At 40.7% G+C, this 14,351-nt stretch overlaps 1 protein-coding gene across 4 annotated transcripts in view; it reads right to left on the bottom strand.

Annotated features, from left to right (window-relative positions):
• Positions 1–14,351, bottom strand: part of ATXN7 (ataxin 7) — a 115,935-nt gene that overhangs the window by 20,313 nt on the left and 81,271 nt on the right. For all 4 annotated transcript variants that reach the window (XM_064367308.1, XM_064367309.1, XM_064367310.1 and 1 more), the window contains 6 exons: positions 13,934–14,186; positions 11,672–11,931; positions 11,115–11,197; positions 4,478–4,743; positions 2,444–2,642; positions 1,958–2,079 (listed from right to left, as the gene is read on the bottom strand). In XM_064367308.1, coding sequence (XP_064223378.1) covers positions 1,958–2,079; positions 2,444–2,642; positions 4,478–4,743; positions 11,115–11,197; positions 11,672–11,931; positions 13,934–14,186 — 1,183 coding nt within the window. The remainder of the gene's footprint in view (positions 1–1,957; positions 2,080–2,443; positions 2,643–4,477; positions 4,744–11,114; positions 11,198–11,671; positions 11,932–13,933; positions 14,187–14,351) is intronic.

Here is a 14,351-nt window from a genome sequence, read left to right as displayed (position 1 = left end):
CATCTGCCCCAAACCTATGTGCCAGCTCATTACTGGGCAACACATCTCTTGTTGCTGTATTGACTTTTTAAAAACCAATGGTTGTGCTCACGGAAAGGGTCGGTTTCCTTCTCCCTGGAAGTAAGGGGTAAGGCAGGCAGCCTTCAGACAGAACAGAGTAGACAGCAGAGTCGACCTTATGATCCTGCTTTTTAAAAAGTTCACAACATCAAGAGGGAAGTCTCACCACCCAAGCCACTGGGAACTGAAACTATCTGCCCAAACTGTTGGCCATGAGGCACGTACCAACATAATGGGGATAAAACATTCAGAAGTCCTTTCTAAACTCTTAGGAGTACACTAAACCCATAGTTTCATGAGCTCAGTGTGCTTTCCAAGTTCCAATGGGTAGTCTGAAGAAATATAAAGTTGAGATTTCAGGTATCTTAAGTGAGTTCTGATGTGGAAAAAACCCTGCAGAACCCCCAAAACCACTCCCCTGATTCTGTGTCTAGGCAGGGACAATGTTTCTTCATAAAGAAGAATCTCTTATCCAGTAAGAACCAGGAAAAAACATGAAAAAGAAAAGTAGAGTAACAGTGCTCTGGACCTGGTCCTCTAAGGAAACAAATGTTAAGTCCTACTAATGATCATGGAGATAGTTCTGTGGGTTGTAGACAATCCAAGGCCTCCGAACAGTGTCTGACTTTAGAAAACCAAGGCAGGGAGGCAAATGAATGTACTGGCAGAGTCGATTTAAAGAGGCACTAGTAAATGATGCCCAAACAGAGGATCTGGGATGAGTTGATTACTGGACGGTCACCTTAGCAAAGCTTACTATTCACCAAAGTCAGTCCCACCAAACACTAGTTCTCCAAGATGTTCCTCTAAAAAACGTTCCAAGGTCAAAAGAGCTTGGGACATGTTCCACATTATACATGACATTCCCTGCTTCAAGAGTTACAAAGCACAGTGCCGATTAAAGGCTCTGAGAAGTTCTGCAGTTAAAAACAAAACAAAACGAAACAAAACAATTTTTTCTTTTTCTTTTCAGGAAAGGTTTTAAAGTTAAACCTTTTTGGCCATGGAACTCTTCTTCCACTTAAAATCCTGTTTGGGAAGTACTAGCTACACAATACCATACAAGGTGTCTTAAATTGCAAATGAGCACATGGCTCCTCTACCTAAAACCTTCAACTGAAGCAATTTCTGTTGTTACCTGGCCCATGCTGGTTTCTTGGACCTCATCTTGTACCATGCTCACTTTCTTGCTGTCTCTCAAACAAGCTGTCTCTTCTGACTCAAGACCTTGACAGAGCTGCTTCCTTCTGCCTGGAACCCACTCTTCCCAGTGGCTGCTCTTTCTCATTCATCTTTCTCAGTTCAAAGACTGCCTCTTCAGACAGGTGTTCCATGAATCCCCCTGGCCTGTATATTTTCAGCTCTTTACTTGAAAACAAGTTACCTCCAAGTTCAATTCCTGGCCCTACCACTAACTTGCTGCATGACACTGTATCTCAGTTTTGTTACCTATAAAAAAAGCAAAACAAGAATCGGGGGGAGGGTATAATCATGGTCACCTGACAGAGAATTGTGAACGTTAAATATATTTAAGTTGTTTGGTATAAAGTTGGCTCTCAGTAAGTCTTGGTGATTGTTATTGTTTCCATTCTCTCCCTTAGGACAAGCTATCATCTCCTTATTCTTCTGTAGACCATTTTTTTCTCCCCTAACTGACTCCCAACTAGACGGTGACCTCCACACGTGACACTCCTTCTGCTTTTAACCTCAGCACCCAGAACAATACATAGTTGTGGAACAAATGAATGAATGAATGACAAAGCACCTTCTTCTCAGGGCCAAAGGCCAGCTTCATTTAGATAAGCCTATCTTCATAACATCAGTTTCACAGGAAATAAGACAACAATGCAGCACCGTGTAAAATCAGCTCCTCTCCCAAAGAACAACAGGCACTCACTTCCATAGCTGTGCATTCAGATGCTTCTCCACCATGAGGTTGAGGGCGCAGCGAAGCCGGTTCCACCTGGAGTCAAACACGTAATAGCCTCTTCCAATCTGCCGGCTCCCAAATGTGCAAAACTGCAAGAGAGAACATAGCCGTGTGCTTGCTGACTCCCACACTGGCATGCCGGGTCAGGGTTCTCTCTCCTTCAGGAAAGGAGCTAATCAGGAAAGACAGAACTGTCTCTGAGTACCAGAGGCTGTGAAGCATGAGGAGTGATAATGCCTAGCCCTGAGTGTCATGGAAGAGAAAGGGAAAAAATCATGAGACGTCCCCAGTACAGTGTGTGTGCTGCCTCCGGGGCACCCTGTTCTGAGCTGCTCTCACACCTTGACCGTGTCCCACACATATGGGCATGCCAAGGTCCCTGGCGCGCCCCCCTGCAGTGCCCTGTCCATGCTGCGTGGGGAGGGTCAACGCGGGGGTGGACGTGGAACTTACAGATGCTGGCTGAGGATGATGACCTGAATAATGACAGTCCAGTTTTTCAACAGACTCTTCTTTGTCATCGCCTTCGCCCTCCTCACTGGATAACCGAGAAGCTGGCTCAGTGGCAGGCAGGGGAGGGTGTGGAGATTCATGGACTGGAGGAGGGTCAATGGGGGCACTCCCACCTTGCTGAGCAGGGCAGCCTGGAGGCCTTGGTGAGTAGAAAGTGCAGCACGGATCAGATCACACACCTGGCAATCAGCCACCTTAACTGAGATACAACAATGTATCCAAAACAGCCTAGGGGAGGCCTGGGTTCCACCACTAGCACTGGGGAAAAACAGATGCTGATCCAGGTGGCTTGGGAGTAAAGTTCTCTCCTGAACTGCAGGATGTTAAGTTCAGCTGTTTGCCAGATATAATCAAGGTAACTTAGAACAAATCCTTTCTATTGCCATTTGGGTGGTTCAGATCCCTCTTCTGTTCTCCCCCAAAGAAGGGGAAATACATGTGGAATTTAACAGAACTGTTTGATTCCTCTTCAAATTTCAACTGGATTTGGTTTATTAGGACAATAAATGAAACATAGTCATCCCTCAGTATCCATGGGGAATCGGGTCTAGGACCTCCCGGGGATAGCAAAATCAGCAAATCCACAAATGTACGAAGTGGCCTGATATAAAATGGTATAGTATTTGCATATAACCTATGCACATCCTCCCATATACTTGAAATAATCTCTGGATTACTTTTAGTAGCCAATACAATGTAAATGCTATGTAATGTATTGTTTACGGAATACTAACAAGAAAAGAAAAGCCTATACATGTTCAGTACAGACACAATTTTTCTTTCCCCAAACAGTTTCAATCTGCAATTCGTTTAATCCACAGATGCAAAACCCATGGATACAGAGGGCCGACTATAATTCTCAAAGTGCTCTAAGATAACCTAGGAGAGACAGGAGGTGACAGAAGAATAAGGTGGTATTGCCACTTTATGTGGATAGCTTACAGCCTCTTACTCAAGGGAAGTAATGTGTTTTTCCTACACCTTTAATGGCCTCATGGTTCTGGAATTAAGCTTACATTTTTCTAAATGCAAAAACTTCAAAAAGGAGATGACCAAAGAAAGGACTTGGGGAGAAATCTCTGGCCAGAACCTAACCACACTCTGGGGAGCCTACTCTGATGGCTCCTCCAGCATATTGTACAGAAACCACAAGGCTCATGCTGGGATAGGCTCAAACAGACACCTGTGTTTCCATGAGGGAGGTGCTTCCACCTTTATGCAACTATTTTAAGGATCAGACACGTGAGGCTGAAACAGTAAGTAATAGCAACCAACAGCTGGCACATCCTCAGCAGAAGCTCTTGCTGCCAATAAATGCCAACAATGAAGCCCCTCTTTCTCTACGTCTTTCTCTTTCCCTTCCCTCTGGAAACTAGGTAGTCTTTACTTCAACTTGGTTCAACATGTAAGCCCGAACACACATTCCACCATCACTGTCTCTGAGGTATAAGTTCTCATTAAAACACTCTGATCCACTGTTTATTATTCTGCTACTAAAATGTTAATACATGCTCGGACCAAAGCCCCAAATGAATGAATGAAAAAACATATTGATAAATGGATGCTGTAAAAACCCAGGCTGAATGCCTGTCCCCAGCAAGAATTCCCACTGCTATATAAAGACAAATGAGGGAAACTGCTGCCAAAGCCATGTGAAGTGTTCCCATCACTAACCCATAAGAAGGACCCAATTTCTGCCTGCTCAACAGGGTTGAGACACTTGATGTTGAGCAAGTATAGACCAGGTAACTCTAACTATATTCCACTGCTTGCATTTACAACCAAGAGGAGCCCTGGTTGAAACTTACTGATGAACTCAATCTCTTCTTTTTTTTAAAGCAAAACTCCCTTAAAAAACTATCTCCACAATGAGCTTGAGGTATGTTTCTCAACATCATGATGATACTGAGGTTTTACGATATTTGCAAGTCTCATCTCTGAGGGAGGGAGAAAGAGTTGGAGGGCTTGGCTTACCTTGGAAGACTAGGGGTGTGAGGTTTAGGTTTACTAGCTACAAAAGGCTTTGATTCGGAAGGAATCACTCCGTGAGGGTTTTGGTGCGGCTCCTGTGACGTTCTAGGAGGGGCGGGATGCGGTTCCCTGAGAGGCTGCGGTGGTTGCTGAGAGTCCGGATGGCGAATCAATTCCTTTTCCCTGGTTTTGTTTTTGTGCTCGGCTAATAACACATCAAATCGTTTTCTTCTACCCTGGACAGCCCTGCGCTGGGTTAAGGAATGTGTCTGCGGACCAAAGACATACAGAAACTGAAGAATCTCATTAATAATTTTTGGTCTGCCTTATATCCCAAAACACCACTCCCAATAAAAAAGCAATCTAGACCATAAGCATAGTGAAAGGTTACTCAGCACTTGATAGGCTAAAAACCTTAAGGGCCCAATCTTTTCTCCCTAGCTAGACCAAAACCACACATTCTAGGCTCTAAATGCAAAAGAATATGGAAATGTTACTTCCATCAGAAGAAAAAAGAAATGTGAGCTGTGATACCTGGTATGAACTAAGTGTAACCATTAGTGACATATGACAAATACTCATGTTTTGTGACATAACAATTTGGTTTTGGGGGCTCTTATCAACTCCATTAGAAAAACCCTCTTTAGACCATTTAAAATTCTGAATGTTAATTTAAAGAAACAATTATTCCATAAAACATGTATCACAAAGTGTTCTTTTAGTAACTTCCAGAAAATAAAAATTAAACGCAATTGCATCTCCCTATTCCAATGAAAATGCCACGTAAAAAGAGAAAGTGGCCCAAAGCATTGTGCAGACTGCCACAGCCAAGGAACACTGGATAGAAGATGAGGCTGAGAAGAAATGCTATGAACAGGAAGGGAGACAGTAATCACTACAGACACTGGCTATGGAAAGCAAGGAAATGGGATAGACAACACCCCTGGGTCTTCAGACAATGTCTAATTTCAGAATTAAGAAATGAACACACAGAGAAAAAGAACAAATTATGGCAGTGTTTACCTAAAGAAGACAACCAATACAAACCCGTGGTTGAAGCAAACCTTAAAACAAATGTGTCTGCAGTCCAAACACATTTCACAGTTAATGGAATTAAAACAAAACAAAAACAAATAAGCCTATTCCATTGCTAACAGAAGATAAAAGTTGAATGTACAGGTGTGAACTGGTCAGAGTTGGGCAAACCTTATTGACAGTCAAGTCCAATCACTGTGAAATGACTTTTCAGGTCAAGTTAAACCTGACCATTCCATACTGGTGAGGTCTCAGTCTGTACAAATGCAAGGAGACACTAATCCTGAAGAGTGGACTAGTTTACATGAGCTACAGTGGCCCCTAACCACATATCCATAAACATACATGAATTCACCCACATTTCCTTCTTTTATATTACAAAATACTGTAAAAGTGTGTGTGCATGCCCCTACACGTAATAAAAATGTTTTGTTTTTTTTAAAAAAAAGGAAGAAAGAAAGAGAAAAAAAAAAGAATGGAGAGGAAGAAAAAGGAAGAGAAAGAGGGAGAGAGAATGGGTGCATTGCTTTATTGCTCAGGCTAGAACGCAGTCTAAAAATAGGTATTGAAAACCTCTTTTATGCCAGTAATTGTGCTTAACAATGGAGACAGGAAGGAATAAGGGAAGAAAATAACAAACAAGTAGCTAACCAATATTTCATTTAAACCTATGAAATGCTATGCAATTACTGAGGAGTGATTTACTTCCAATTATGTAGTCACTTTTGGAATAGGTGTGATGTGGTACTGATAAGAATATATGTTTTGAGTATTTGAAGTGGAGAGTTCTATAAACGTTTATGAAGTTTACTTGTTCCGGGTCTGAGTTCAAATCCTGGATATCCTTGTTAATTTTCTATCTCGTTGATCTGTCTAATATTGACAAGGTGATGTTACAGTCTCCCACTATTACTGTGTGGGAGTCTAAGTCTCTTTATAAGTCATTAAGAACTTGTCTTACGTATTTGGGTGCTCCTGTATTGGGTGCGTATATATTTAGGATCATTAGCTCTTCTTGTTGCATTGATCCTTTTACCATAATGTAATGTCCTTCTTTGCCTCTTTTGATCTTTGTTGCTTTAAAGTCTAATTTATCGGAGGCAAGAATTGCAACTCCTTTTTATTTATTTATTTATTTTTGCTCTCCGTTTGGTTGATAAATCTTCCTCCATCCCTTTGTTTTGAGTCTTTGTGTATCGTTACATGTGAGATGAGTCTGGATGCAGCATACCGATGGGTTTTGGCTTTTTATCCAGTTTGTCTATCTGTATCTTTTGATTGGGGGATGTAGTCGATTTAAATTTAGGATTAATAATAATATATGTGGGTTTAATACTGCCATTTGATGCTAGCTGGCTGTTTTGCCCATTAGTTGATATAAATTCTTCATTATGTTGATGCTCTTTACTTTTTGATATATTTTTGGAAAGGCTGATACTGGTTGTTCCTTTATATGTGTAGTGCTTCTTTCAGAAGCTCCTGTAAAGCAGGCCTGGTGGTGGTGAAATCTCTAAGTATTCGCTTGAGCTATAGTTTACATGAGCTACAGTGGCCCCTAATCACATATCCATAAACATACATGAATTCACCCACATTTCCTTCTTTTATATTACAAAATACTGTAAAAGTGTGTGTGCATGCCCCTACACATAATAAAAATGTATTGGCATATTTGCTACAACTTTAGGGACTTAAAAGGGGGAATTATGCTTCTAACTTCCATTTTCGGTTGACTAACACAACCCACCTCCTTACGACACACTGCAAACTATGTCTACCTAAATAATCTAACCTGGTACACATAAATGTGTTTAGCTTTTTACATTTTTACTTTTCTTTAATATGGAAAATATTCATAAGAAAGTAACCTAAATGAAGACAAGGAACTTTGTTCTGTTTGTGTTATACCAACATCTAGAAGAACACCTGACACTCAATAAATGCTTCGAACAAAAAGTTTATAAAAATAATGGCCCTCCAACGTGTGTTGAAAGAACGAATGAACATAAAACATTACTGGTACACCTGCATGTCTCTCCAAGCAGATGTAAAAACCTCTCCTCAGCTTGAATGTCCCCAGTGCCTAGCACAATAAAGCCAAATGAAGAAAGCAGGCAGATACAACATTTTCCCAGCTCATTTTGAAGAGTAAGTAGGGTTTCCACTGAGCTGTGAAGAACATTCCAAACAGAAATCCAATGGAGGTTGCCCAAGGCTCACAGGATGAAGACTGACTGCGTGACTAGACTCTGTGGCCCTGCACACTCTTAAGGCCCTTGCTTACTGCTCCTTGCTCCTATGGTCCCACGTAACTCTCCCTCCCTCTTTCTGTTCAACCACCTGGCTGGCTTTAAGGTTTTAAGGAATTTGCTCTGCTCCTGTCACAGAGCCTTCTCACATATTGTTTCCTCCACCTCTCCTGCCTCTCCCATCCCTCTCTGCCCACATAAATTATCATATTGATTTCAGTCCAATGTTCCTATGGCAAGAAAGGCTTCCCTGGCCAAACTTCCCTATTGCAGGCTTTCATAACGTAGTCCTCTCATCTTTTTATAACTCATCAGTGGTAATTTTATACTTATTTTGGTGATTATTAATCTCCATCTCTTTCATTAGACTATATACTCTACAAGCAGAGGGAACACTTGGTGACTGTGCTAAAACCTTTATCCCCTGGGACCTAGAATAAGCGAGGCCTATGCTCACAGATGTATGTAATAAAAACTTCTACAATGAGTGAATGGACAAAGGCTATGGGATTCACAAATCTCTCTGCATGGAAGGCACAGAGGACATTCAACAGCATATTAGACAGATGAAAAAGTGAGGAAGGGGCAGTCAGGGTGGCAGACAGACAACAGAGAATGAGTAATAGGAACAAATAGCAGCAAATCATCTGATGAAGAGAACAGATAATGTTCTAAGTCTAAGACAGAGAGACCTGGCAGCAATTTGGGAAACACTCAAGGTAGGGACACTCAGGGTAGGGACACAAAGGAATCTTTAGCCCTACCAAGCTTAATAGATTCAGACCAAAGTTAAGGCTAGGAAAGGGAAAAGAACTGGCAAAACAACAAAAAAGAAGTCAAGGCATCCTGTAAAAGGGCAGGCCTGGTGGATGCTGCATTTTCTGCCAGTTCTATGCTGATCTCATCACAAGGTGGGGCTGAAGATATACTAATGAGATGACAGGCTTTGCCCTATGCCAGAGAGAGTAATACATCCTTAAAGGACAATGGGAGCACATATCATTTAAAAAGGAAGATGGGAGGAAAAATGCAGACCCATTCAAAGTCAGTCCACCTAGCAAAGAAGACACAAGAAGAATGCTAGTCAAGCTCCTGAAGATTTTGAGTTCAAAAAAAAAATTTGGCAACCTCACTTTTGGGTATTCATCCAAAATAACTGAAATCAGAATCCCAGAGAGGTATTAGCACTCTTATGTTCACTGAAGTACTATTTACAATAGACAAGATGTAGATACAATATAAATGTCTGTCAGCAGATGGCTGAAGACAATGTGGTATATACATACATTGGAATATTATTCAGCCCTTAAATAGAAGGAAATTCTGCAATATGCTACAAGTATGAACCCGGAGAACATTATGCTAAGATAAGTAACCCAGTCACAGAAAGATAAACACTGCATGATGCTACTTATATGAGATCTATAATCAAACTCAAATAATTAAAGACTAGAATTGTGGTTGCTAGGGGCTGAAGGGAGAGGGAAATAGGGACTTACTAATCAATGAGCATAAACCTCCAGTTAAGCAAGATATCAAGTTCTAGACATCTGCTGTATAATATTCTATCACAATCAAAAATACTGTATTGCACACTTGAAAAGTTGTTGAGAGAGGATATCTCAAGTTAAGTGTTCTCATCACAATAAAATTTGGAAAAAAAAGAAAGAAAGAAAAAAGGTGTGGTTCCTTGCCACACTCTATAAATGATTTAAAAAGAGCATCTTGGGTTTTAAAAAAGCAAACCTCACTGCCCGTAGGTACTATATTATTGAGAAATCCATGTTACTGAGAGCTGGGTAAAAGCAGGAAGAGGGCAGAAGGAGAATGACAAGTAGTGATCATGATGTGGCAGGACTGAGGCAGGCTTTCACACATTCTCTTAAGGACAAGCTAAAACTGACATAATTCCACAGAGCTCAGATGGCTATCTTCATAGACCAACACCACTACACCACTGTGTGTTCAATTAGTACCCTATACAAAACAAAAGCAGCTTGTTCTAAGAGTTTTTAACCTAGAAATCCAAGGATGGGCTTAGGGTGGGGGTGTCCATTAATCCAAGATAGAAAATTTCAGAATGTATATGTGTATGCACTATTTTATTCTGGGAATATGGACCATGGTTTTTTTTTTTTTTTAATGAGATAAAGGCACTCTTGACCAACCCTTTTCCCAAAAAAGTTCTGAACTACTGTTGTGAGATAAAATCTATACATTAAAATTAAATTAGAAGCTTAAATTAAAATAAGAACCACTTAAAAATTCCCCACTCCAGAAGATTATAACATGCCTCCACTGGTTCGGGGGTGGGGCAGGGCCCAAAGTCTTTTATTCAAATACACTTTAATAAAATTTAAAATAAAACACTAATAATTTTACTAATTTTTAGAAGGAAATGCTAACTTTTGTCATTTTTACCCTCTCCCCCTCCAACGTTTAAAATTACATACTTCAAAGCAATGACTTTTAATACTTCTTGAATCTTTCTGGAGGATAGCTGGGGACAACCTCCAGAGAAATGCACATATGCTCATTTATGTAGAGGTGTTCACTGATGACCTGAAGCCAACCCCAAATCAATAATCCTTACTTTTCAGCAAATATACTACCTTCTTATTAGCATACTGCCATTTTAAAGAAAATAAGGAAGACCCCAGAGCAAAAAGGAAGACCATTACATTTTCTTAGCCTGTATATCAATTATTAATATATTTTATCTAGCTTTTTTTTTCTCTCTCTCTTTTAAAGGGAAACGTATCATATTGTCATCCAGGTCAGACTCGAACTCCTAGGCTCAAGTAATCCTTCTGCCTCAGCCTCCTCACAAGCTGGGACTTATAGGTATTCCTGACTTGCAGTATTTTTTTTTTTTAACTAGAAAATAGGGCTATCTCAAAGTCATAGACTCTTTAAAAAGTGGTCCTTTAAAATTTAAGAACCATGGGTAGCACATTTTTAAAATGTTCATACACATGCAAAGGAAATTTCTGGACTTGCTTTAAGTCAGTATTATTTAAACAACAGTCAAGGGTAGCCTCTCCTATTAAATTTCTGTGTGGAAATATTCAAAGTCTTTAAAAATAACAGACTGGGAAAGAACACTGTTCCCCTGGATTCAACACTGCTCATTAGAAACAAAACCTCTGTCAAGATTATAATTTATAACAACACACTTCACATTTTGTCAATTTGAGGCTTTCTTCAACAGAACCAAGTTATTCCCTCACCTACACAATTCAGAACAATCCCCAGAGCATCCTCTCTGGGTTAGAGAGACTTTGGGAGTAGTGTGGTACATCCCAGTCTCCCGTGTTTATCAGGACAGTCAGCTTGACTTTCAGAAGTCCACCTACCTTGCATGTCAAAGAGCGGGTGCAGGGCTTCTTGGTGTCGAGATCAATAACCCCACAGTGGATGTCAGGATCAAACTCTCGTTCTGTCAAAAGAACACAGGCATTATATGCGGCCTGCCAAACTCTCCTCCATGTATTTTGTAAGTAAGAAAATAGAAGAAATCAACAGTTAAATTATAGCTGGAATAAAATCCACATTATCAATAAATAAAGAATATACAACATGTGAGCACTACAACAAAGCAGCAACATCACTAAGACAGTGGGTGACTACTGCCATCAGATGATAAGAAAGATATTGTTTAAGTCTGTATTATTTCCTTCAGAAATACATCACTAAAAAGCTACTTTTATATAATCTACATACACACACACATTCTCATGCTCTTTAAAAACCAAGAGTGAAGAGATCAAGCATATTAACTAAGGAACTTCCTCTTAAAGGTGAAGATGACCAGTTTTAAAAATAGAAATTCTAGACTGTAGTTGATTTGCTCCCCATAAATGCCCATTTAATATGTAGAGAAGCATGATGAAGAAAGAAAATTTGAAGTTACCTGATAATCTCTTATTTAAAAATTTCCTATTATTGGAAGTGTCTTCAGATTTCTTTTCCAGAGTGGGCGGTGCAGGAAGCCCTTTGCCATTCAGAATCTGTCCAGGTGAAGGCAAGGTTGGCTTTGGTATTGAGGGGCAGTTAAGGCCAGGCTTGACTAAGGAACTCACAGTAGCAGGACAGGTTGGCCCCACCGCAGATTTCAGTAGTGTGCCATCCATTTTCGGATGAATCTTTTCCACTTTCACAGAGGGCGTCATGCTGTCATAGAAGGAAGTGAGAAAACCAGTGCCTGAGTGCCCCAGCAGCCCCCAGGTGAATGGTGAGCCAGAGGAATGAGGTAGAGCCTGGGTCTACCCAAGTGCTGAACAGGGCCAGCCTCTTGGAGGCTCCTTATGAATTTTGTTAGTAAGGTTCACAGTTATTAAGTCTATAGCCCTTCTGGTGAGGCAAAACCCTCAGTGGACCATAAAATTTACCTGGTCTTTTATCATTTCAGGAAAATTTTACACATGAGCCTATGGGAGCCTTAGACCTGATACCCAATGCAATGCAATTTCTGTAAGAAGCAAAACATGAGAAGTAGAGTCTAAAAGAACCAAAGACTACCTGCAGAACCCTTGGAGAATCTTTCTAGGACTGCCATTTTTAAGAAAGAATTCACCAAAACAAAGTAAACTTCTAAGTGAGCAAGTATTTCCAACAAATGTCACTAAAGACTTAGGAGAATTCAAACATGCTTAATAACATATCTCAAAGAGGTTCTTTGCTTCTGTCAGTAAGGGAGACTAGTGTTTAATAAACGTATGTTGTGTTACTGAAGTGGTAATTCTCCAGTCCTTGAAAAATGTTTCTATGACAGGAGCTTGGGAATGCCTGTGCCACTAACAAAAAAATTAATCTTGGAATTTTATTGACACTATCATTTTGCTTGGTAAAACTGAAAATACTGGTAGGAAGCTAACAACTGTCCTGGTTCCTATCTAAAGCCCTAGCTCTAAGTTAAGATGATCTGAATCAATGAGGTTGTGTAAATTTTGTTCAGTGGAGTCAGTGTTCTAACAGCTGTTAGGCTGGCCAGTGACTTACACACAACACTGGCAGTTTTTCTGGCTTTGAGACAGTTCCTGGAACAAAAACCAAGCTTGCTGTACTATACTTCTGATGGAATAAAAGGGGCTAGGGGCTTAGCCACCAGAACAAACAGCCCCGAATAGTTGTACCTGGAATAGCCTGAGAGCAGTAGAGACACTGCAAGATATCACATCCTCTCCCAGCTGGCAAGGTCCTTATGCAGCAGCAGGTGCTGGACCTCACCCTGAGATTAACCAGGTTACCAGACCTTGGACCTACGACCTCCAAAGGCAGGCTGGCCTGGGAAAAGCCACCCGCCACCAGGCTAAGGGATGCCATGACAAGGCGAGGTATGTTTTCATGGGAATGCATGGCCACTCCCTCACGTGACCTCAAGAAGCCTGCCAATCTACTGGGCAACCATGGAAACTTGCCAAAGCCATACTTGGCAGGTGTGAACCCCCTTCAGTCTTCCCTCATCACTGCTGTGATGTGAACCTAAGGCTGAGGGGAGGAAGCACTGCTTCCCTATTTGCTCTGCAGACCCCAGAAAATTATATAGCAGCATCTGGGAATCTCTGCAACTTCTGATCATTACTATTATCAACAGCAGCAGTAGGAGTGCCAGTATCCATTCATTAACTGTCTCCTATGGCCAGGCACTTAGATGCTGGACATATATTAACTAGAATATTCCTAATAACTCAACACAGTTACTGTTATTCTTAGACTCAGAAAGAAACGGTGCCTTGCCCAAATCCCTACAGCTAAAAAGTAACAAAAGTGAGACATAAATCCAGACCTATATGCCTTGAGGCCTTCTTGGACAAAACTCCCCCATCTCACTAGGCTTCCTTCTCCTCATCTGGAAAACGAGGATAATAACAGTATTTATTCCATAGGGTTGTTGTGATTAAGTGATACAGTATACACATAGAGTTAGGTTTCAGTAGCTAGCACCCAAGAATGGATGAATAAATATTATTAACCTTATAATCACTGCTATTAGTACTCTGAAAAGTTTTCTATGACATGATAGGGAAACATCGAGAAATAATATAACATACATTTGAATTCTTCCCCAAGCAGGCTCTCTTTTATATTATTCACAGGCACTCTCAGATGCCACTGGTATACACAGTTCCATTTCCAGCAGGTAAGCTTTAAAAACCCTCCTGGACATACTCACATTCTACCATGGGGGACTCTACTTTGCTGGATGGGATGCATTGGCCTGGTGTTCCCCCTGAGCTGCAGTTTCTCTTTGGGCGATTTCAACAACTTGGAACTTGATGAGGATGCACTAAGAACACCTCCACTGGAAGAACGGTTGCTTCCACTTGCACTGCCTCCTTTGCTTTTGGACAGAGAAGGGAAGAAGGAAAATACTGAAGTGGGAGGAACAGCCAAAGAAGGCTTGCTGGATGAGCTATGTCTTCTTTCTGAAAAGGAAAACGAAGAAAAAAAGATATCATATTTCAGGCAAATCTCAAATGTAATTCTGGAAGAATTCCCTGAAATCAATATAATCAATATATATACTTAATGTATCATTAAGTGAAGATATGTTACACCCAGCAGCCTTCAGAAATGGCTTATCTAGGCCC

This window comes from Aotus nancymaae, unplaced genomic scaffold (genome assembly GCF_030222135.1).
Source record: "Aotus nancymaae isolate 86718 unplaced genomic scaffold, 86718_ANA_hifiasm-v0.15.2.pri h1tg000067l, whole genome shotgun sequence".
Lineage (NCBI taxonomy): Eukaryota > Metazoa > Chordata > Mammalia > Primates > Aotidae > Aotus > Aotus nancymaae.
The sequence above is the reverse complement of the archived record's forward strand: the minus strand, read 5'-3'. Positions and strand labels throughout refer to the sequence as shown.